Source organism: Eubalaena glacialis, chromosome X, assembly GCF_028564815.1.
Source record: "Eubalaena glacialis isolate mEubGla1 chromosome X, mEubGla1.1.hap2.+ XY, whole genome shotgun sequence".
Lineage (NCBI taxonomy): Eukaryota > Metazoa > Chordata > Mammalia > Artiodactyla > Balaenidae > Eubalaena > Eubalaena glacialis.
In genome coordinates, this window is record NC_083736.1 from 138,085,348 (window position 1) to 138,110,679 (window position 25,332).

The 25,332-nt window shown below is 40.4% G+C and overlaps 1 protein-coding gene across 2 annotated transcripts; it reads left to right on the forward strand.

The window, feature by feature from the left end:
- Positions 1-1,585: 1,585 nt before the first annotated feature.
- VBP1 (VHL binding protein 1) lies at positions 1,586-21,630 on the forward strand. Of its 2 annotated transcripts, XM_061178336.1 has the most exons (7): positions 1,586-1,711; positions 5,172-5,296; positions 15,049-15,115; positions 16,111-16,209; positions 18,512-18,650; positions 18,913-19,097; positions 21,194-21,630. In XM_061178336.1, exons 1-6 carry the CDS (start codon positions 1,619-1,621, stop codon positions 19,074-19,076), a joined length of 687 nt encoding a protein of 228 aa, XP_061034319.1. In that variant the 5' UTR covers positions 1,586-1,618; the 3' UTR covers positions 19,077-19,097; positions 21,194-21,630. The 2 variants fall into 2 exon arrangements, with proteins under 2 accessions (XP_061034319.1, XP_061034321.1); XM_061178338.1 differs by lacking the exon at positions 18,913-19,097 and having other exon boundaries at positions 20,557-21,630.
- The last annotated feature ends 3,702 nt before the right edge of the window (positions 21,631-25,332 follow it).

The following is a 25,332-nucleotide window of genomic DNA, read 5'->3' on the forward strand; positions in this document are numbered from 1 at the left end:
CATTCCTCTGCCCCGCCCCTCTCCCCAGTCCTCCAACCCCCTACCTTCTCTCTAGTCCCCTGGGTCCTCACATCTCTCCAGTTCTACAGGTCCGCCCAACTGTTTCACTCTTCCAGCTCCAGCCTCTTCTCTAGTACTCCCCTCTCCTGGCACCCGTCCTCCAGCTCAGTCCTCTGTCCCACCCACCTTCCTCATTCCTTCAGCCCCTCCTCATTACCCAACCTCTGGCCCCACCCCCCTCCTCATTCCTCAGGCCCTGTCATCTCCCAAGTTTTCCAGACCCTCCGGCTCCCCAGTCCTTTTGCCCCACCCCTCTCCCCCACTTTTGCAGTTTCATCCGCTCCCTCTTCGTACTTCTTCAGCCTCGCCTAGTTTCCTCATTGCTTTAGCCCTACTGTGTGGCAAGTACTTATTAGGTATTCTACATACATAATCTCATTTAATCTTTACAACAGCCTTGTTGGTACGTGTTGTAATTCTCATTTTAAAATGACTTACGTAGTGTCTTCACCTGTGCTCCTTTCTTACCCCGTATGTCACGGTTATAACATTGATTCTATTATCTTACCAATCGTTCATTTTAAGTCCCTTTACTTGTCTGCAAACTAGGGGTGATATTAGGGACACTGAGCTGTGGGGTTTAAAGAACATGACTCAGTGATTTGCACATAGTTCGTTTTTATTAAATGTTAATCACTATTATTATATATGTGTCCCCACTAAGTAACGAAACTGACATTTATCCTTTATTCAGACGGGGCCTGTCTCATGGTAGGCTTTGTGTGAGTGGGTGAAGCACCGGTGTACTGTGAAGCACTACAGTGCAGGCAAACGCAGGAACAAACACGGAGGTTAGATGTCAGAAAACAGATCGAAGAATAATTACTTGCTTTCAAAGGGTCGCAGTGGTGGATGATCTTGGGGAATGCGTTGGGTCTAGAAGCATCGGAAGAGTTCTTAGGATTTTCTATGTACACTGTGAAGTTTTGAAAACGTTTGAGCTGGGGTGCTGAGAGTCTGATCAAAGGTGGCTTTCGGTAAATTGTGACAAAATGGGCGGAGTGTTTATTAGGATGAAGCCACTGGGTCCACCCGGAAGCAGGCACAAAACAAGTCCCCTTCAAGGGCCAGGAAGCTCGTGAATATGGTGGGCCCAGAAAGACACCGAGACCCAGGTCCTGTGGTGGCGTCTAGATCCCGGATTTGCTTGAATCCGAGAAGGGATCGGGTCGCTTCGAAGGCTATTCTGGAGAGTGCCGTGTGTTCTGGGGTGGTAGTGGGGTCCGTTCCGGCTTGGTCCCCGATTGTCAGGGTCCTCCAGCCAGCCCACCCACAAAACCCCCGGAATCCCTTTTCCCAGGACTAGGTATTGGTCCTCCCAGCAGAGCCAGCTTCGCCTCGGCAGTCCTTCCACGCTTGTCAATCACCTGCGCGCAACCAATTAGAACCCACAGGTTGGGGGACTCGTCCGACGGGTAAGGGGCGGCTACTTCCTGTGAGCCAATGAATACGCAGACTCACAAGCGAGGGGCGGGCCTGCCGTTGTGAGCGAGCCAATCACAGGCCCCCGGCTACAGGCAGCTCGACAGGCCGTTAGTCGCGCGCTTGCTTCCCCAAGATGGCGGCCGGTAAGGACGATTGTGGATTGGGAGAAGTGGCCGGAGGGAACGGGCGGCGGCTCCACCTGGGGATTCCTGAGGCCGTTTTCGTGGTAAGAGACACGCTGGTGCTCGGTATCTTGACGTTACGCTGTGGGCTACCCCTTCCTTCTTGGCCCCCAGCCCGGCCTCGGTTGTTGGGGGAAGGAATTGAGCTAAAGGACCGCGGAGAGAGCGCTCCGTCCGCTCTCCCCCTCCGTGCCAGGACCGACTGAGCTGTGTCGGGACCCGCCGGGGGGCGCGCGGTCCGAGAAGGCCCCAGAAGATGGGGGGGGGGGGCGCGGGGCGAAGGACTCAGGAGCAGGAGCGGGAGCGGGGCCGCTCTCAGGGACCGCCTCCCCCCCCAGCCCATCCCCGACGCGGGATTTCGACCCTACTTCCCGGAAAAACGGAGGCGGTGAGACGCTTGAGAGTCAGCCTAGATGCCGGGGAGGCCGATGCGTAGATGGTGACTGGGTACAGTGAGCAGGCAGAGGATCTCAGGTGTGAACGTAGGAAATGGCATCTAGTGTGTTGAAGGGCTGCGGTGGCCAGTTGCCTCGGAAGAAGGCGGAGGGGAACGTCGGACCGGGGAGACCTTTCAGGCCTTGTGTGGCCCGCTGGGCCCCTGAGGCTTTAGCCAGTCGGCCACGGGCGGTCACCAGAAGGTGTCTAAGTGAAGCCCCTGTGTAAGCACATTTGCTTTTAGCTAAATGGTCTTAACAACTTAGAGAATAAATCGTGTGCAGTTGAGAGAGAAAGCAGGGAATGCAATGTTGGAGGCTTCACAGAGCAGGGAGACCAACCCAAGGCCAAACAGAGGGAAACAAGTAGTGCTTTCAATCCTGTCCCCCCGTAAGGCTGTTCTCGAAATAGTATTTGAATATTATTTGAATAATGAGAGAAAACCTGAGTGGCCTTCCAGGCCAGTATCGCCCATCTTTCTCCACTCAGTTCTGCCTGAACTACTATAAAATCTTAATGGAAATTTCTCAACCTTTTGGTTTGTACCTATATTGCCTTGTCTCTACCTTTTTGTTCATGGTATCTTCCAGCCTTCAAAAGACCCATTTCTTTTATTTATTCTTTTATTTACACCACTTTTATATACATTCTGTGCATATTTGCATTTGCTGATTCGGTTTTGTACTATTTTCTTCAGTTATTTTGTTTTTTCACCCTGAGCCATGCCATTTATTTCTTTCCACTCATCTCCCAGGTAACTGTCAACAAGAGAGAAGATTTGTTCAATACCGGGCACTTTCCTAATGCTTTTACAAAACTCTAAGAGGCAGATACTGTTATTCTCATTTTGTACATGTTGAAACAGAGGCACAGAGCCCTTGAGTAACTTGCTCCAAGTCACACAGGGTGTAAGTGAGCTCCCCAGGCTTTGAACTTGGGCAATCTGTGGGGCTGCAGAGCTCTACTTCCATGCCATGCTCTGCCACTGGGAGGGAAGTTAGGTCATTATCTTGCCCCCTGTCATTTCTCCTGACGCTAGCACAGTACCTGACGCACAGTATAAGCTCATAACTAAGTGTTGATTGAATTTCCATAGTGCCTTAAAATACCACACCCATGGTGCTCAGCAAGAGATGGCTTCAGGAATCTAATTCAGGAGGATAAACTTTATCAAAGGGCTTTATAAACTATTATCTTAAAATGCATTTTCCCTAAAATGTCACAAGTTATTTTTTCTAGACCTTAACATTTCTATCAATATGGTATAATAAATAATCCAAATTTACATAAATATTTGTATGTTCCTAAACTAATCGGGATAGCATGGTATTATAGAAAGAACAATGGTTTCTAAATAGAACAAGGTTTGAATCATGCCTCTACTTCCCAGTTGCTGCTTAATCTTGAGCATATTATTTTACAATCTGAGCCTCCGTTTCTTTAACTGAAATAGGAGTAACAGTAGTTAGAGTTGCCCCGAGAAACAGAGACTGTGCTTTCAGTATTGCAAGTAGATGCTTAATATATATTAGTTTCTGTGATGATAGTGGTTAAAAGTCACACCTTGCCTTTTCCCCATTCCCGTTGATGCAGTAATTTGTTTTCTTTCTCTGCTTTAATTGTCCCTTTCCCCCCTTGTCCATTTGTTGACCTCTCCATCTCTCAACATCTAGTTCAGATATGACCTCCCTGTAGTTTTTCCTGACCACCACCCCAAGATGGAATTCTTGGCACTTTTATCTGTTCACTTATACATATCTAATGTTGAACACTTACTAGCTGTTGTGTACTCTTGTAAGTATTTTACACGTGCTAACTCATTTAATCCCCTGTGAGGAAAAGGTACTTTTTTTCTTTTTACAGATGAGGAAATTGAGCCAAAGAGAAAGGTTAAATAACTTCCCCAAGGTCATCTAGTATGTGATGAAGCCAGCATTCAAACCAGGCAGCTCCTGTCTCTTAACCACAAACCTATGCTGCTGTAGTTAATTCTCCTTGCTAGAGTCTAAGCTTCTAATAACATGTGCTAAAAACTTTGACATTTCTCATCCTACAGTGAGCGTTCTAGGAAGATGCTATCTCCATTTTATCTCCAAAATGCATTTATCTGCATTTTAACTGCATGCATTTCATCTCCATGCAGAACTCAGCCATTGCCTCAGCCTCACCTTTTCAATTTCTTTTACAGTCTCTAGCTTGATTGCTTCATAGTTCACTCCTTTGCTGTGTTTCTCTTCTTTTTTCTTCTTGCCTTGTTTCTGCTAAAATACTCCCTTATAGCTAGTAAGCATGGATAAGAATAATGATGTAGAGATCCCAGAAACTGTGAGATAATTGAATTTAACTTAGTTGCAATGAAGGACTAAAGTTCTTTAAACTACTAGAAGGCTGTTACAGAATCTCCTTAAAGTTTCCATATAGTTTCACTTAGTTCCTGATCCTTACCTAATTAACTAGCTTTTCTTCAAGGACCAGCATGTGCAGTATACATTTAAAAAAATGCAGTTCAGTTTTATTGCTTTTCTTTTGCTTATTTATTCCTGTTACAAAAGATTGTTCAGTTTGCCTTTTAGGCTTACTTTATTTCAACCACTTGGTACTCAAGGAAGCAGTTATGACTTGTCTTGGGAACCTAATGACCATATTTAGCATATCTGTGGCAGAACTTGTTGAGTTAAAAATTTCAGTAATAAAATCTATAATTTTGGCACACAGTCTGTTGAATCGTTTTGTGGCTAGGGCACATGACTAGGCAATGTGTTTGACTGTTGGTAATTTTCATATTTATTGCTAGTGCTGCATGGCGGTTGTATAAAGCAGACAAGGTCATCTTTCTTTCCCTATATATAAATAAAAAGAGGAAGGTGGAAGAATAATAAATTAGCTACATAATGTATGTGCACTGTCTGAAATGGTCTCTAACTTTTTATAACTACTTTTTTAGTTAAAAACAAGCCTTTGGAGAAAAAGAAACACAAGCTCTTTTTATGTTTAAAAATAAAGCTAAAGCAGTCAAAAATCAGAGGTATGAATTCTAAAATTTGTAATGTATTCTTTTTGATATGAAAGGAAGATGTAGATTCCTTCATGAAACAGCCTGGGAATGAGACTGCAGATACAGTACTGAAGAAGCTGGATGAACAGTACCAGAAGTATAAGTTTATGGAGCTCAACCTTGCTCAAAAGAAAAGGAGGTAAGTGCAAAATTTCTAAGTTTTTAAAATTAATATTGTATAGCTTAAACTTTTAGAAGATCAAGACATAATTTGCATACAGATAAAATGTCTATGCGTTGAATGTTCAGTTTGATGAGTTTTGATAAATGTATCCACTTCTGTAACCATTGCCCAGATCAATATATGGAACATTTCTGTTACCTCGGGAAGTTTCCTCCTGCCCCTTTCCGCCCAACCCTGCGCACTCCCAGAGACAACCACTGTTCTGATTATTTTCACCATAAATTAGTTTTGTCTCTTCTTGAACTTCATATAAATGGAAGCATATAGTAACTACTGTTTTACATCAGGCTTATTACACTTAGTATAATGCTTTTTGAGAGTCATCCATGGTGTTGTGTGTATCAGTAAATTAGTTTCTTTTTAGTGCTGAGTCATTTTCCATTGTATGTGGATGTACCACAGTTTTTGTCTGTTTTTATCTATTTGCTTGTCGATGGACATTTGGTTTGTTTCCCCATTTGGTTTTAGGTCTTTGGGTGGACATATGTTTTCATTTCTCCTGGGTAATTATCCAAGGGGTAGAATTGCTGACTTGTATGGTAAGTGTATGTTTAATTTTATAAGAAACTGCCAAAAGTCCTCCTAGGTGGCTTTAGCATATTACACTGCCACCAGCAATGTATGGGAGTTCCAGTTGTTCTTCATTCTCACCATCACTTTGGTATTGTCAGTCTAAAGATGCTTTTGAAAACGTAATAGAATGAATATTGAAGTCCTTATTCCAAAGCATCTAGGATCGTAACATCTTAAATGTCTAGTTCATTCTTTTCATTTTGCCGATGAGATGAGAAACCCACAGAAGTTGTGACTTTGCCAAGACTTCGTAAGTGATAGGGCAGAAGTATTCTTGCTCTCGATCCTTTATTCCCCTGTATGTTCATAGTAGCTTACGAAATCAATTCACAGTAATAAATACCTACAGATACCTGCTATACACATGTGACAGCATTCTTCTGTCAGTTGAATGTTTATGGAATTCCTAATAGGTGCCAGATACTGTTTTGGGTGAAATAAGGTCCAGTATCTGCTTTCAACAGGGTTATGGTCTAGGGGCATGATAGATATTTAAATAAGTACACAGAGTATAGCAGTCAAGGTGTTATGGTGCACAGTAATGAGTTAGCATAGGGGAACGGGTGATCTGAAGGGGGACAGAGGGATTCAGGGGAAACTTCCAAGAGAAGCAGATGGCTATGTAGAATTTTGAAGCCTGGTTATGAGTTTGGAGGCAGGCTCCACTGAGGAAGGGTAGTCTGGGCGTGAGGGTACCACTTACGCAAAAATACAAAAGTTTGTTTTTAGATGAGAATTCCCTGGTGGTCCAGTGGTTAGGACTCTGTCCTTTCACTGCCGAGGGTGCGGGTTCAATCCCTGGTCAGGGAACTAAGATCCCACAAGCCACGCGGCGCAACCAAAAAAAAAAGAAAAAAAAAACACAAAAGTTTGTTTTTAGATATATTTTCTCATTTGATTTTGGTGACAACTGAGGAAATTTGAATAGGGCTAGGTGTTAGATGATATGAAAAGTCATCAACATGGACAGATGAGGGGTGTTAATAGGAAAAAGGATAGAAAACACTATGAACATTATCTCTTCTTATTTGGGGAAAAAATGTGTGTGTGCACAGAAATACCTGGAAGAATTGACACTAATGTTATATTAACAGTGGTAATCTTTGGGTGGTGGGAAATGGCATTTTTCTTATTTTGCTTACCTGTATTCTTAATTTTCTACAATGTACATTTACTGCTTTTATAATAAAAGTTTATTTTTATTTGAAAAAGAAGCATAAAGCCATTGGCTTTGAGGTCATTTGCATGGAGGTTACAGATAGAGAAGAAAATGGACCTCAGGACCAAGCCTTGGGGAAGCGGAGGGAATCCGTGTGTCAAAGTTACCTTGGTAACTCTAGTACTGTGGAGGCATGTGGGATGGCTCCCAGGTCTGAGCAACTGGAAGGGAGAGTTACCACCATCTGAGAAGACTGTGGGTGGAGCAGGTTTGGGGGAAGATCAGGAGGAGTTCAATTCTGGACACATTTGAGATGCCTTTTGGACATCCAGGTGGAGGTGTTAGGTAGACAGTTAAGTATATGAATGTGACTTTTGGGAGCGATCTGGGCTGGAGATAAAAATTTGGGAGTCATTTAAAGCCAGGGGACTGAATGAGGTCCATCACCAAGAGAGTGCATGCAAGTGAAGAGAAGATCAAAGATCTGGACATTGCAACAGTAAGAAGTTAGGGAGAAGAGGGAACACCAGCAAAAAAGACTGAAAAGAAGCTTTAAGTGAGGTCAGGAAAACTGGGAGATCATGGGGTTCTGGAAGCCTAGCTAAGAAAATGTATCATGGAGGAGGGAATGATCACCTGTGTCAAATGCTGCGGATGGCTCACCCAAGTGCGATAAGGACTGAGAATGGACTTGGACTTAGCAAAGTGGAAGTCATTGGTGTTCTGGATGGGAACAGTGTTGGCCCAGTGGTTCAAAGAAGAATGATGGAGACAGCAAATGTGGAAAACTTTTTTGAAGAGTTTTATTCATTTAACAATGGGTTGGTTGTCTTTTTTTATTTGTAGGAGTTCTTTATATATTGGATACTAGTCCTTTTAGGTTATATGTGAGAAATTTTTCTTGCTTTTGTAATTTGTCTTTTTTTTCCCCTTATGATTTCTTTTGATGAGTAGTTCTTAATTTAAATGCTTTAAGTCAAAAGTTCTCTTAATAGTTAGTGCTTTTTGTGTATTGTTTAAGAAATCCTATTTTGTATTCCATGTTCAAAAAGACATACTCCTGAGTGTTCTTCTAAAAGTCTTAAAATTTTTCATTTTCATATCTAACTTCTTAATCCATCGGAAGTTTATTTTTATGTGTGGTATATGGTAGGCTTCCGATTTCTTTTTTTAAATGGAAGCACTGTGGATATACTGTTTGAGTCATCACCCTTTATTTTTAATGTAGTTTGATTTAAGAATTTTTCCTTAATGGTTAGTGCTTTTTGTGTCCTATTTAAGAAATATCCCAAGTTCATGAAGATATTCTCTTAATGTTTTATTCTCAAAGCTTTATTGTTTTATCTTTCACATTTAGATTCATAATCTATGGGTTATTCAGAAGTATGTTGCTAAATTTCAAAGCAATTGTGGGATTTTCAAGCATGTTTCTTTGCCCTTTCTATTTATTATAAGTTGGTAGTTGTATATGCAGTCTTGTTCATAGTCAGGTTTTTCTTCTCTTTTGTTTCTTTTTTTTTTCTTTTTTGGCAACATTGTTTCATAGGTTTGTGTATTGTTTCTCCATTAAGAGGCGGATAGTATCTAGTTGTTTCTTAGAATGATACTGAATTCCTAGATCCATTAATTATGAGTTGCAAAATGATGATGTTCTAATTCAGTTATTTATTTTTTTATTTATTAATAAGCTGGCATATTTCCATAAAGAGAAATGTCCCTTCATGTACTCTTTGGTAAAAAGTGGCTGCAGGAAATGAGCTCACCTGTCACTTTGTTCCCTTGCAGGAATAGCCCTGTAGCTCCTGTCACCTCAACAGCTCTCTGCTACGTGAACAGTTAGAGGTGCAGATGCTAGTCTGCTGCCAGCTTAACCTGAAACAATTTCTGTCCTTTTTTTTTAAAGCTTTTTAGTCTATTCTATTAGGTGCATGCAATTTGAGAATTACGAAGTCTTCTTGGTGAATTTAACCCTATGTAAAATAATGCTTATTGTTTTAGTCAGTTTTGTTGGACACTTAGAGCTACTCCGGCTTTCCTTTGGCTAATATTTAAAAAAAAATTTTATTAGAGTATAGTTGATTTACAATGTGCTAGTTTCAGGTGTACAGTAAAGTGAGTCAGTTATACACATACATATATCCATTCTTTTTTAGATTCTTTTCCCATATAGGTCATTACAGAGTATTGAGTAGAGTTCCCTGTGCTATACAGTAGGTTCTTATTAGTTATCTATTTTATGTATAGTAGTGTGTATATGTCAATCCCAATCTCCCAATTTATCCCTCCCCCCTTCCCCCTCTGGTAACCATAAGTTTGTTTTCTACATCTGTGACTCTATTTCTGTTTTCTAAATAAGTTCATTTGTACCATTTTTTTTAGATTCCACATATAAGCAATATCATATGATATTTGTCTTTCTCTGAGTTACTTCGCTCAGTATGACAATCTCTAGGTCCATCCATGTTGCTGCAAATGGCATTATTTCGTTCCTTTTTATGGCTGAGTAATATTCCATTGTATACCTGTAACACGTCTTCTTTATCGATTCATCTGTTGATGGACATTTAGGTTGCTTCCATGTCTTGGCTATTGTAAATAGTGCTACAATGAACAGTGGGGTGCATGTATCTTTTCGAATTATAGTTTTTTCCAGATATATACCCAGGAGTGGTGGCTAACATTTTCCTGGTGTATCTTTTCCAATCCCTTTTGTTTCAGCTTATTTATTATTTATATTTAAGGGTGTTCCATGTAAACAACATATGGTTATTATTTTAAATCTTTTTAGATAAACTAATTTTTCTTTTTGGATACTTTCAAGATTGTCATCTCTTGTTTTATCTGACTATAATTTGTCTTTGTGAGGATATCTTTCTTAAATTCTTCCTTAACTAACTATATGTCAGCTTCCTGTAACCATGGATACCTGTGTGGATTGCTTTTATCTATAGAGGATTTTGCTTTTGCAGGAGCTGTGGGTCTTCATCAGCCTTGGACTGCTTGAGCCCTGTTCCAAGTTCTTGCACTTGATATGTGAGCTCCCCCATTGAGCTGAGCGTCAGGGGCCCAGGCTCAGGTCTACAGCTGGTATTGTCACCTGCCTTGAGATGCCTGCTTTTCTCTAGTCCTCACTGCTCAACTCAAAGCCTTTTCCAGTTTTATTCCCTTTTATTTTTTCTGAAAGTTCCCTCACCTCTGTGATACCAGCTGTGCAACAAAAACTGTTTCTGTGCTTGACTGAGTTGTTTTGCAGCAGACGGCTGTGTAGTTTGGATACTAACCTTTTCTTTACAGGTGTTGTAAATCTTTTGTTGCAGCCTGTCATTTAACTTTACCTTCAGCTGTATAAGAAGCAGCAGCATAGCACAGGGAAATCGGCTTGGTGCTTGGCCATGACCTAGAGGGGTGGGATAGGGAGGGTGGGAGCGAGGCTCAAGAGGGAGGGGATATGGGGACATGTGTATGCATATGGCTGATTCACTTTGTTATACAGCAGAAACTGACACGGTATTGTGAAGCAATTATACTCTAATAAAGATCTATTTAAAAAATACATAAAGTAATTATTGATAGGTATATAAAAAAAGTTATTTAGTATTTCATTCTCTTGTGGTGAACTCTTTAACACATGAATTATATGCGCTTTATCTTTCTCTAACTGGAAATTTTGTGATTATCATTTTTTCATTTTTTCTGTCATCTGTTGATTTTTCTCCTTCTCTCCTTCTGGGATTCCTGTTAATATGGATGTTGACTCTTCTAATTCTGCCTTCCCTGTCTCTTTATTATTTCCTCTCTTCTGCTATTTCGGTAATTTGTCTTTTGGCAATTAAATGGATATCTGTGAGTTCCTTATTTCAACCATTACACTTTTTATACCTAGTATTTTTGGTTGGTTCTTCTTACAGCTACTTGTTTCTTCTTCATGTTACCAATATCCTGTCTTTTCTTTTTGAAGTATTTTAAAATACTCACTGTATACTCTTGTAGAATTTGATTTTGTTTCATGTGGTACAGGTTGTCGAGTTTATTGTCTTTTTTTATTTTGTAGTTGAGTTTATCAGATTACCATTTTTTCCCCCATCAGCTCATATTCCCTCAGGGTTATCAGTTCCTTTGGCCATTAATGTGTGTGGGAACAGGAGTAATTCAAGTCCCTCCTGGTGGGCGGGGTTTACACTCTGCGTCACGGCCATTGGACAGATGCTGTTTCTCCCCAGCCAGGTGCCTCGGCCTCTGGGACATTCTTTCCTTGGGACATTCTTTCCGTTCCTCTGTCTTTGGCTGTTTTCACTGGCATCTCCCCTGGGAGGGGGAGTGGGCAAGGGGAACTGCTGGGGGCCAGTACCTGTGTTCTCAGCTCCTCAGCCTGACCTTCTCCCTGCCTTTGGCCAATTCTACTGTTTTTCTGCCCTGTAGCAGTGATGGGGTAGGTAATGTGATTCACCCACAGCAATTTAGAGGGAGGAAAAACACCTAAAAAGTTAACCCGTTAGCCTTAAATTCCCCCTTTGAAGACTTGATCCACTTCCCTTCTAAGCTGCTGTCTTCCCTCTCACTTCCCTACCCACTCCCAGGACCTAGAGATTTCCATTGTTCATAGAATAACAAAGATCTAGAACTGATCCAAGTGTCTGTTGATAGGAAGTGGATAAACAAGTTGTGTTATATTTGTAAATGGGTATTACACAGCAGTGAAAATGAATGAACAAATCTTAGGAACTTAATTGAGTTATAAAGCAAAACCCCAGAAAAATGCATACAACATGAGACCATTTGTATTAAGCTAAGAAACTAGCAAAGAATATATTGTTCAGGGTTACACATAAATGTGATGAAACTATTTGAAAAAGTAAAAAAGGGACTGTAAACACACAGTTCAGGAGAGCTGCTGTCTTTTGGGACAGAGCAGGGTGGGGAGGGTGTATTGCTCAGACTTGCACAGTGGCCTGCGCTCTAGAGCCCGCGAGCCACAGCTACAGAGCCCACGCGCCTAGAGCCCGTGCTCCGCAGCAAGAGAAGCCACCGCAATGAGAAGCCCGTGCACCGCAACGAAGAGTAGCCCCCGCTCGCCGCAACTAGAGGAAGCCCGTGCGCAGCTACGAAGACCCAACTCAGCCATAAATCAATCTGTCAGTCAATCATAGAAATCATTTACATGACCAAAAAACTTGATCTGAACATACTAATGTTATATGTGTATCAGATATTTTATAAATGATTGCATGTAGATCTTTCTAGCATTTACCTATATCAGCATATATAAAAATAAGCAAAATTGAGAGATCTACGACATCCATATTGAATTGTAAAGAGTTCACAGAACATTAGCTTTCAAACTACGCTTTAAAAAAAATCAGTGCTAAGGGTGTGTTTCTCAGTTCTTCACTGGGCTGTACTACCAGATAGTGATACTATTTTTTAAGCAGCAGGCTTACCTGACATATTTGCCGGGTCAGTAGCACACGCTGTAATAAAGTTTGCCGTGCTAACCTTCTTCACACATGATGTGACTTCCTTTATATAATTCAGGAAGTACATTTTTATTATCATATTTAAATTTTGTTTACATGCTGATCTCTAATAATATTTTGTTAAATGTATTTTGAAAGAACCACAGCTTTGTTTTTGTATCCTTAATCTGTTTTCTTACAGATTACATTGTGATTTGACAGGACTCCCAGAACTGTTTTGCACATTTTTCCATGCAAAACACTTTAAAGCCTTGGGCAGCTTTAATCCAAAAAAAGAGCTAAAAATGTTTCATTCTTTCTTCTCTAAGTTTGACTTTGAGTGTTTTCAGCATATTTTTATCTCTTATTTTCTTGTCAGTGAGATTGATTTCATTTGGGAATTAGTTGCTAGTAGTTTTTAAAAATTATTTTTAATACGCTTTATTTTTCAGGCCAGTTTTAGTTTCATAGCAAACGAGCAGAAGATGCAGAGATTTCCTGTATAGCCCCTGCCCACCCCCCCACATAGCCTCCCCATTATCAACACCCTTCACCGGAGTGGAACATTTGCTACAATTGATGAGCCAAGATTGATATGTTATTATGAACTAAAGTCCATAGTTTACATTAGTGTTCACCCTTGTGTTGTACATCCTGTGGGTTTGGACATATGCACGATGTCATGTATCCACCATTACAGCATCACCAGAGTAGTTTCACTGCCCTAAGAATGCTCTGTGCTCAGCATGTTCATCCCTCCCTCCCCCTCCTAAACCCCTGGCATCCACTGATCCTTTTACTGTCTCCATAGTTTTGTCTTTTCCAGAGTGTCTTATAGCTGGAATCATACAGTCTGCAGCCTTTTCAGGTTGGCGTCCTTCACTTAGTCATATGCATTCAAGGTTCCTCCATGGCTTTTCGTGGCTTGATAGATCATTTCTTGTTAGCAGTGAATACTTTTCCATTGTCTGGATGGACCACAGTTTATTTCTCCATTTGCTTACCAAGGTCATCTTGGTTGCTTCCAAGTTTTGGCAATTATGAATAAAGCTTCCATAAGCATTTGTGTGCAGTTTTTGTGTGGACCTAAGTTTTCAGCTCCTTTGGGGAAATACCAAGGAGCATGATTGCTGTATCATATGGTGAGAGTATTTTTATTTTGTAAGAACCTGACAAACTGTCTTCCAAAGTGGCTGTTGCTCCACATCCTCACCAACATCCGGACTTGTCAGTATTCTGGATTTTGGCCATTGTAGTAGGTGTGTAGTGGTATCTCGTTGTTTTAATTTGCAATCCTCTGATAACATATGATGTGGAGCATCTTTTCGTATGCTTATTTGCCATGTGTATATCTTTGGTAGGGTATCTGTTAAAGGCTTTGGTCCATTTTTTTAATCCAATTGTTCATTTTCTTATTGTTGAGTTTCGAGAGTTCTTTGGGTATTTTGGATACCAGTCCTTTATCAAATGTGTCTTTTGCAAATATTTTCCCACAGTCTGTGGCTTGTCTTTTTGTTCTCTTGACAGGGTCTTGTGCAGAGTGGAAGTTGTTAATTTTAATAAAGTCCAGCATATCAATTATTTCTTTCATGGATTGTGCCTTTGGTGTTGTATCTAAAAAGTCATCACCATACCCAGGGTCATTTAGGTTTTCTCCTGTGTTATCTTCTAGGAGCTTTATAGTTTTGCATTGTACCTTTAGGTATGTGATTCATGTGAACTTAAGTTTTGTGAAATGTGTAGCGTCTGTGTCTAGATTCATTTGTTTTATGTGTGGATGTCCAGTTGTTCCAGGCTAGTTGGTTTTCTAGTAGCTATAATAGAACTTACCTGTTGAGTCTGATCAGTCTCATCATGTCCATTGTTTTCTTAAATTTCTTGTGTTCAAACAGTGATCCATTTATAGTTTTAAGAACAGTTGTTACCCAACTTGAAAAGAAAGTATTTTTCAACATAAAAGTTAAAGAAAAATTACCCAAAGCTTAAAAGAATCGCAAAGTTGTGCTATATCTTACTGTGGTGTGTTAGGCATTCAAGTGCTTTCACAGTGTGGGAAGCGCAGGCCCTGAGAAGCTGTCCCTTCACTTGCTGGCACTGAGCTGCCTATGACTGAGGGAGTTGGTGGTTTTCAATTTAGAATATAATATTTGAATGCATGTTATTTTAAAAATGAGTATTTAAAATGCAATTCTAATTAAATGTAGAACCTCTGAATCACCTCTGTGGAATATGATGTTCTCTAGAAATGTTGACTAATGATGGGGGGTTTGACGTATAGAACAGGACTCTGTGCACAGTAGTCATTCCGTAAATATTTGCTATTATATCTAAGTATTTTAATAAATATGTCTGAAATACCTTAAATATTTTAAGAAACAAAATTTATTAAATATCTTACAGATAAAGTATCTTAAATAGTTCATAATTATAAATTGTCCTCAAAACATATCAGTAGAAAATGTAAAGCTAGTAAGACTGTGTCCTGGCGCCAAATACTAAGTTAACCTTTTTCTTACTCACAGGCTAAAAGGTCAGATTCCTGAAATTAAGCAGACTTTAGAAATTCTAAAGTACATGCAGAAGAAAAAAGTAAGTGCATTTTTCTTTGTAAACATCAGCAAACCAGGATACTTCAGCAGAGACACGTGTTCCTTGACTCCTTGGTCACTGGTATTTGAACCAGTCCTGAGCACGTGTACTGACGTCACAGACAGACATGTGGCTTTCCGCCAAAAGTCAGGTTTAATTCTAGGACCCACACTTCTTGGGGTATTTTACTTATGTGTAGTATCTGCAGAACTTAAATGCAATTTGAAATTATTTTAAGTACAAAAAGAAAACGTCATTTTGAGGTAGCAGCATCTAACAGTTTTTGTTGTTGTTATTGTTATTGTTCTCTCTGCGAATAAGGAGTGAGTCCAGTACTTATAGAGCTGGAAAGAATTTTAGAAATGACGTTTCAGGTTCTCATTTCACAGCTGAGGCAACATTTGCAAAGAGGTTACACTTGACCACTGTTACATAGCTAGTTACTGGCAGAACTGGATTTGGGACTCTTCCAAGTCCTCATCCAATATTTGTTACATGAGCAGGCTGTAAAAGTTAAATGTCATAAGTATGTTGTATTTAAAATATTATGTGTATGTGTATGTATATATGATTTATTACTTGACTGGTAGAATAACTACATTTCTAGTACGTTTTTTATGTCATGAACTTAATAAGAGGCTTCAGAAAACTGGTTGTTGAGCATGAAGCACTGATGAAGTAATAATAGATAGCGCCTGTCTAGTGCTTACTCTGTGCCAGGCACTGGGATGTGTGTGTGGGGGGGTGTGAGACTGGGGTGTGTGTGGGGGGGTGTGTGAGTGTGTGAGAAGTCTGCTTGCCACAGCCTTCAGAGCTGAGCCAGAACGCACAAGCCTCCCTGCCCATCCGTCTGGCTCCAGCATTCCTTTCTTTACCACTCTACTTAGTCTGTGTGATAGGACTGTTTTAAATGGCTTAGGTTCAGCTCTGTGATCTCTTCCTTATAACCTTGGTGTGAAAATGGACTGTTTACAGTACTGTCATTGTTTTTGAAGGAGTCCACCAATTCACTGGAGACCAGGTTCTTACTGGCAGATAACCTGTATTGCAAAGCTTCAGTTCCTCCTACTGATAAAGTGTGTCTGTGGTTGGGGGTAAGTAAATGTAATAGCCACAGCTTCCTTGGCTGACATTTGTAAAGCGTTATTGTTGAAGCTGTGGAAGGAACGAAGGGGTGGCATTCAGGGGGATCGGGGTGTGAGGAAGATTGCCGCGGAAACATGCTCGAGTCCCTCCCAATCAAAACAAAACGGACCAGAACCGTGCTTCCCTTCCAGCTAATGCTTTAGCTCTTAAATGTAACAGAAGGTGCTGTTGAACCTTAGAGAGATGTTTCTTCATCATCAGAGTTTGTTAGTTCTAGAAAGATCTCTAAATTTGAGGGGGCAAGGATTATTACCAAAACCTTGAGGTTAGAACCCATTTTTAAGAATCATATATTTCAATTTTGATGATTTCACAGACCTTCTCTGTGATTTTTTCCTATTTTACTCCTCTCAGTCCCATGATCGACCAGCCAAGCCATTCCTGACTGTCCAGCTAGGTATCCCTAGGTCTTGTTACCTCAGGCAAGTTCCCATACAAAGCAGCCAGTCACGACTGCTCTCAGCTCTCCCAACTGGGAGGATTTCCGCTTGCTATCCTGTAGAGTCATCCCTGAGAGGCAGTCTCGTGCCATGAAAGATAGGCAGATTCATACATGGAAACTCACTTCTCTGTCCCTTAGTTCCTCCTCCTGATTTCTGTTAGCTGTAATCTTTTCAGAGTTTGTACATTTATTTCTACAAGCATAACTCCCGTACTTGTTTAGTTTTAGTTCTGTAAATGGAACAGCTACCCACCCAGTAGCCCAGATCCTAGGGGTTGTTGTCCTTTGTTTCTCTTTCCCTTGGCGCACATTTAATCAGCAAATGGGGATAAGATGATTTCATAAACTAGACTGGGACAACAGGGAGCGAGAGAGAGAGAGAGAGAGAGAGAGAGAGAGAGAGAGAATTACGGCTGGAGCCCACCTTACACGAGGGTGAATTCCAAGTGGATCACATTTGAAATGTGTGATGAAATACTGACACCATCAAAATTGTAGGCCAAGTCACAGATAACTTATTTGGAGCCCTGAAATAAGGATGGTTTTTCAGGCCTCAAAACTCAGAAACCATGAGCAAAGTCAAAAGACAACAGGAAAAATATTTGTAACTCATATCGCAGGCAAAGGACTAACAGGTTTGCAGGGTGACTTGGAGTTTTGTTTTGGGCATGTCAGTCTTGAGGTGACTATTAGACCGTCAAATAGAGAGGCTGATCAGGCAGTATTTGAGGGGTGAATCAACTAAGGAGATATACTTGGCACAGGGTACTTCCTGAATGATTGATGTTTTTTGACATGAATGAAGTGTTTTTAAATGTATTCGATTTTCTCTTGTTAAAAGTAAGCAAAGTGTAGAAATTTTCTGGAAAAGAAAAAGTAATAAGAAGCATCAGTCATTGAGAAATGAGATTGTGGGTCTGGGTTTAGAGAGGCATTTACTCTGCACTGAATATTTTTAGTCCTATCTGAATTTTTATACAGTTTTCTAATTATCATGGATTGGCATATTCAGTCAATAAGAATGTAGCACCTACTTTGTGCTAAGCACTTTCATGTTGTCTCATTTAATTCTTCCAACAATCCTTTGAGTAATTTTTAAATTCCATTTGTCAGATAAGGAAAGTGGTTCAGGAAATGCCCGGTGTTAACTCCGGTGCTAGGAGTATGGTTCCCCCTGTGTCAGCATTTACTCTGCAGGTAGGAAGGGGGCAGTAAAAGCCAGCTGTTTCTCTCAGTGGATCAAATGTAGATAATATGTATGTTTTTGAAAACTTTTGGTATCTTAAGCTCAGAAACAACTATTTCAGTTGATCTGAATGTAATACTATTTGGTGTCACAATAGAGCTAGTAGAAAGATAGGATTTGGTAACTAAAGGTACTGGTTCTTATGGTAATTCTTCCATTTATGTAGTATCCCTGAAAGCGTAGGTAACCTGACCTCTCGGAGCCTCTGTTTTCTTAACTGTAGAGAAGGTAACTTGCCTCACCAGGGTTGTTATGACGAGTAAATGATAAAATGTATGTGAATATATTCTCTAACCCAGGGGTCAGTAAATGTTCTGTTAAAGGCCAGAGAGTAAATATTTTTGGTTTTGCAGACCACACGGTCTCTGTCACAAGTAGTACTTAGCTTTGCCACTGTAGCATGCAAGTCTAAGTGAGTAAAGAAATGGCTGGGTTTCAATAAAACTTAGGACAAAAGGCGGCCGGCCGGATTTGGCCCAAGGGCTGTAGTTTGCCAACCCCTGCTCTAACCTGTAAAGCACTGGGTAAATGTTCGGACATTGTCATGCTTTTCTGTCTTCAGGCGAATGTAATGCTTGAATATGATATTGATGAAGCTCAGGCGTTGTTGGAAAAGAATTTATCGACTGCCACAAAGAATCTTGATTCTCTTGAGGAAGACCTTGACTTTCTTCGAGATCAATTTACTACCACAGAAGTCAGTATCCTTTCCTAAAAAAAGGCAAAGGGGGGAAAGGAGAAAGATGCTTTCAACGTTCTTACATGCATTGCTTTAATGAAAAGAATGTCCTTATTCTTAGACTGATGTTAAGTTGCAGATTTTATGAGAGTAGTAAATGACATACTTGGAACTAATATTTAATAACTTTATAGATAGACTAATCTGAATTTGAAGTGTGAAAGTGTGGAAACAGCAAAGTCGATTTAGCAAATGAGTATTTTTCTTTCAAATATTTTCTCAAGACATCTTCATAGCTGGTCAAGTAGTGTATTTATTAAGGGTCTCCTGTGTTCCTGCAACTGTACTAAGCTGTATGGGGCATGGGCTGGTGAGAGGATCAGTGCAAAACAAGAAGAGTGGCGAAGTCTTGCTCTGTTACAACTGCACATGTGAACCTGCTGAATGATCGTCTCACAGCAAAATATAAGTAAGTTCACTTCATGTACTCAACACCAAGGCAGTTTAAAGTTAGGGAAAGATAGGCGTGGGCTGGAATTAGTTCAGAGCAGGCTTTGAGAAGATAGGACTGAGACTGTATTTAAGGCAGAGAGAACAGGCAGCGGCAGGTATTCTGCTCGAGGGGGAGGGCTCGCATGTTGACCCAGCTGCTCGCTCCTGTCGCCTAGTCGTCGGCCCCGCAGTCACCCAGCACAGAAACGTGGGAGTCGACCTTCGCTCCTCTCTCTTTCATCACCAGAAGCCGACTAATCACCAGATTCTTGTCAGCTTTCCCTTGTAAACCTCTCTGTCCATTGCTGTTACTCTCATTTTGGCCTTCTAGAAGCTAGACTCAGTAGTTTCCTAGTCTGGTTTCCTCACATCTGTCCTTTACACTGTCTCCACCACGAATTCACTGAGTCACACTTGTTTTTATTCCTCTGGTTGTAATGCTTCAGCGCTCTCTGTTACATGCAAGGTGCGCACGTGGGCGCCCTGTGAGCTGCTTCCTGCCAGTTCCAAATAACCCCGATCGGTTCCTCTCAGCCCCCAGATGTGCTGTGTCCCTTGTGCACACCTGGTTCCTCCTGTCTAGACTGATTTCCCCCTGCTGACCTGGGTCCCTCGAGCAGCAGAACGTCTCCGGGCGTTTCCGGTCCCCTCTGTGCTCCCGGTGCGCGTTGCACGTAGTGCCTTATTTCCTTTTCATGCCAGACTGGGAGCTCTTCAAGTGTAGGAGCTCCACTTCCTCTCTCTCCTCCACAGCACGTAGCACATGACAGGTGTTGAGTGGTTGGTGAGGGAAGGCAGGCCTGTTTGAGGCCCAGAGCAGGAGTTGGCACGTGACTGGTAATGTGGAGACTTCATTCAGACAAAAAAAAAACTATAACATTCCCAGAAGATAACATTGGAGAAAATCTAGATGACCTTTAGTACAATGGTGGCGTTTTGGATATACCCCCAAAGGCATGATCCATGAAACAAATAATCGATATGTGAAGGCCTACGCAGGGTGGTGTTTGTGGAAAGGAAAAGATGTAGATGCTTAATAAATTGGGTGAATGTCCTGTTAGCCAAACAGAGGGTAAGAGATAAAATGATTGATAATTGTAATAATTTAAACATTGCATGTCAGTGTATGCTTTGAACTACCTTTGAAATATCATGGATGAGGGGCTCTCTATAAAACTGTTGACAGTGTCAAGCACATATTTGTTAAATACAATACCATAGTTGACTAGATACGCTAAACAATTATTGATTTGAGGCCTTGACTTGATTTTGGTGTAATTTTGTTCCCTTTTTTGGCAGATGATACTACACCTTGCTGTAGTCACTAGTATTTTTTGTGTGTGATTTCTGTCTTTGATTCAGTGTGTGAATGAATACTTAGTCGTTGAATGTTATCTTTAGAATTGCATTTGCATTTTCTTTGACAAATCTTGCAGATATGGCCAGGGTTTATAATTGGGATGTAAAAAGAAGAAACAAAGATGATCCTACCAAGAACAAAGCATAATGCTGGCAATTAAAAATGTGGTTCAATTTTCCAAACATGTTATTTTAAATACCCCAAACTTTATCCTTAAAAGTTGACATAACTTTAAATAATTTTTAACAGCAAGAATGACTAAAATTTTAAAAAAAGATAAACACCACTTTATTTATTTATAAAAACAAAATTAGTTTCAAATATTTTATGAAATTTGCAGTATTTTTATTTTTATTTTTTGCATTTCCAACAAAGTAAATGCTGCTTTCATCATTTTGTTTGTTTGTTTGTTTGTTTGTTATAAGAAAAGTCTTAGCTGAAATGGCTGAAAACTGTGAGATATGCTATAGAAGCTGAATTTTTGGACAGTTTAGCACACTTTACTTTTTCTTTATTGGCTGGTGTTACTCTCACCTGTGATGTGGTTAAACCAGTTTAGAGGTAGGAAAAACAGTTGGAATATTTGAAAAATTGTTTTTCTTTAGCACACGTGGGGCTTTATGGTCCTCTATTGCTGTTATTTGTCCTATGTAAATGCAGTTTCATGAATTACTGCTTAGCCAATAACTATGATAATATTCTGTACTTTTCAGGAAGTGGTGATTTGCATTCCTAAACAGTAAGAGGGCTATTGAGACAACGCTTTCTAACCCAATATAAGTGCACAGAGCCTTTGCAATGCTAACATAAAGGAGATCTTGGCCAACATGAAATAACAAAATTACGCACTGAAAACTCTTGCCTGAGGCGATTTTGTACTTAACAGTTCCCCAAAGCAGCTGAACAGGAATATTAAGATAAATATAAATCTGTGATGGTTTAAAGGAGTTGTGAGCTTTTTTATTCATGATAAAACTTCATAAGAGTGTTAGAAGATCCCTATGGAAAGCCACTGGTACAGTGGCTAGTACTGGGTGATACAGATTCTGGTAAAAACACAAATGTATTCTTCCATCTCCATGTAGTAAAGAGTATACTTGTACAATGTTTTGTACTTGTATTTCATGATATTAAAACAGTGAAGTTAAAACTGTGGCACAGTACCTTTTTTTATGTTATACTTTCTAAAATTAACATGGGTCTTTTCACATACTCGTAAAGTTTATTTACTTACACCATAACTAGCCGTGTCCCAAGAACCTCTTATGTTTGTAGAAACAACGTAAGATCCCTTTGGAAGGAATATAGATAAACAATTGAGAAGTTAAATCTGAAAGATAGCAAAGTTCCTTGTCAATTTTTCTTTCATAATTTTAAATTCCCATATTTTAGAATTTGAGGTTTCTAAACGTCTTGATATATTTTAAGTGCTACTTTTTCCCAAACTTTATTATGGTAAGTATATTGGTATAAAATGTCCCTGTTAATATTAGGATAGGAATGATTTGCTCAGAAGATCTTAATTTTGTCTTACTTTAAGTCCGTGAAAATCTAAATACGAATTTTTAGGTATTCCAGGCAATATGAGGAAACAGCTCTTTAGAGATGTGAATTACAGAGCAGAAATTAAGTTAATTATTCAACAAATATACATAAGCACCCAGTATGTGTCAGAAACAGTATTAGGCTCTGTTAATTAAATAAAAGATATTTAAATCTTGCCTTTGCTAGAAAGTTTCTCTTATAACAGTCTACATTTTCAGAATAACATAACCATCCTGATTTGACATGACATTTTCAAGCTTAATATTAGGATAGTAAACCCGAAAAGATAATGAGCACAAGACTGACTACAGAAAGTGATACTGAGTAACAAATGTGTTGGAAATGCGACTGAAATGTAACTATTTTTCCACTGTAAACATGTTCATTTGAGAAAGTTTAGAGAATAGGAAAAAAAAGACATTTAAGTTCCACTTGCAGTCTGCCTTAATGATTCTGTGGCTTCCATTTCTTTTTCTATGCATAGGTTTTTTAAAAACATAATTGAAATAATTTTGTCTGTATAATTTTTATCCTACTTTCTTTACTTATTATGGAATTTGCTTATTATATACTGCTTTTAAATTAACATTATTTTACTGGTTTCATAGTATTCTAATAGGTAAACTCTAGTAAACTGTGATTCACAGACAATTGTTTTAAAATTTTTTTCTGTAAGTAGGAAATAACTCAGCAGTCTGCATTTTTACAGAAGGATTTTTCTTTTATTTAGGATTTTTCCTGAGATTAGATTACCAAAAATGGAATTATGGAGTCAAAGATTATAGCATTTTATTTTCTGGGGTTAACTGAGAGTGGTTTGGTCAGTAGCAACAGCAGGGGATGATGGGAAGCACAGTTGATCATCCTTGCTGCCCCTATAGATGCTGACCGCCACAGCTGCGTAGCCAGAGTGAAACCCAGATCTGGTTCCCGGGTGAATTTCCTTCCCTCTGTACCATGGTGCCTTGCTCTTATTTAGAAACACCTAATAATTCATTAAGTTCAATCCCTTAATGAATGCATACTCTCCTTTCTTTGTGTGTTTGCTATTCTCTGCCCTAAACGTCATGATACCTTTAAGGGTATTGAACCATTTCTTAAAGGTTTGTCTTGGTTGGTTCTGAAGACTCTGCCGAGAGCATGTGCAGCACTCACCATAGCTGGTGTTGAGTTCGACTACACGTTAAACTCACAAGACCTGGATAGGCCACGTCTGACACCAGTTTACTCTGAAGGACACAGGACAGGCAAGACACCGTGGGCACCATGCCAGGGGGCAGCTTTAGGCACAATTCTAATGTCCCCACAGGTGGCCACAGGAGCCGCCCTGGCTTAGAAGCCATCAGCGAGCACTCTGCCTTGTAACAGCCAGGGTCAGGGCCCAGGAACGATAGGCCCACTGCACTCAGGGACCCTGAGCTGTGACTCCCAGCAGGTGTTGATGTGCAGTCGCAGCCCTCCCAGACCAGGCGCAGGGTACCTTCCGGGACACCTGCCGGAAGCAGGCCCGCCCATCCCACAGCTGACCACCCACCTTCATCAGGTTTCCAGGGCAACCAAACTAGAAAGTGAATCCGAGGTCAGTGCCTCACCTCGAGGGAGAAAGGGGTTTTGAACACCTCACTCAGCCTGTTGGGTCTTGCATGATCATGGCCAGTTTTTGACAGTGGCTTACTTCCTTTTCCAGTTCCTTTCATAAGGCTGCTTAGCTAATATCTGCCTCTGCAAAAAAGGTAATAATAGTTCAGATATTTTAAAGATCCAGATGGAAGCATCAGGTGGGAGGTTTGAAGTTTTACGATTGCATGATGGATTAGAGAGCTTTTTTCTCCTTGCCCCAAGTGACGCCATAAATTTATTGAAGCTTTATGCACTCATCACAGAGTGACTTTTTAGTCTTGTGGCCAAAACTCATTGATAAACTTTTACATTTTTTATTTTGAAATTTTATAACTACAACCAGTATCATAGAATAGACAGGCCTGCTAATGCACCATGTTTTCTCTATATTAATACTCTTCTGTATGCAGGGAGTACTGTTTACACAACCAGTTCTGAAAGGCACCAGTGTTGGAGGAGTTGGTCAGTGTATTATGTGCGCAGAACTGCTTTTCATCTTTGAGTTGTTAGCAGGACATGGCCCAGGGTTCTAGCTGAAAACTCAGGTGTGGATGGTGCTTCAGAGTTCAGCTGAAGAATTTACTTTTGTTTGTATCCCTTTCTTGTGTGCTCAGTATATTTGAGCAGTTTGTGTATAAAGGATCATGTCTCCTGGCCGTGGTTTATGTTCAGTTGATTGTGTAACAACTCTATTTTGCCTTTAGGGGATTCTTTATTCAGAGGTAGGCCATGAGTTTTTTTCTGGATCTTTTAGCTCCCCAAATAAACCCATCTTAGACTGAGTCAGCTTATTTTCCCCAGATCAGACCTGTGGATTCTAGAGAGTAAAATATACAAAAATTTAAAAAGCAAAAGGTCAGGGGATAACAATCTCTTCCTTTTCCTCAATACTTAACATCTTTGGCTACTAAGTCCCTGTTCAGAGTGGATTGGGCAATAGTTTATTCTCAGTCAGGTGGTCCAGAGGCAGCTTAAGAGTTAAATTTTAACTGACCCTAGACATTTAATTTTCAACTTTACTACCACTGTTGGTTGCAATACCAGCGCAAAGTGACAATGTTAGCTTTTCAGTATCGACTTGGCGTCACACTGTGACAGCAGTGTTCAGTTAAAAGTGGGCTGTGGTCGCGCTTGTCTACTCCATTGGTCCGCAGCCGCCTGAGAGATGACCAAGGTCTAGGACTGACCTTGGCTTTCTGGATAGAGTCTGTGCAGGTCAGATGAAAAAGAAGGTGCTGGAGAAAAAAAGTTTTATCCCAGAGAAGGATTGGTCTGAGACAAAGATGATCCTGGAAGACGAAGGGCAGGAAGACCAAGGGAATTTGGCCCTGGGCAATACAGAGGTGGGCAAGTTGGGAAGTAAGCCTGGACCCTTCCTCCCGGCTCCCTATCATACCCTGTACTTGACCCTCCCCCTATCCCATAGGTATGCAGTTGGTTATACCAGAAACTTCTGAAAGCAGATTGGGCCCAACATGGTTCTGGGAGAAATCCAGATAACCAGTAACGGGAGGGAAAACTGTTCACCCATAGTAAAGACCAAGGAAAGGGACATTTTAAAAGCAGATAATAAGAACAAAGCTTGGAAGGGTTTTTGAAAGGGAAGTATGGTCAGAGTGCCTTTGTACAGCTCAGACTTTTCATGTATGAGTCTGCATATGTCATAAGACAAAATTATTCAGATGGC

Coding starts and splice junctions, on each gene's coding strand:
- VBP1 (XM_061178336.1), top strand. CDS start 1,619: ATGGCGGCCGGTAAGGACGATTGTGGATTGGGAGAAGTGGCCGGAGGG. Junction 1,712..5,171: donor TTCCTGAGGCCGTTTTCGTG/GTAAGAGACACG, acceptor TTGATATGAAAG/GAAGATGTAGATTCCTTCAT. Junction 5,297..15,048: donor CTTGCTCAAAAGAAAAGGAG/GTAAGTGCAAAA, acceptor TCTTACTCACAG/GCTAAAAGGTCAGATTCCTG.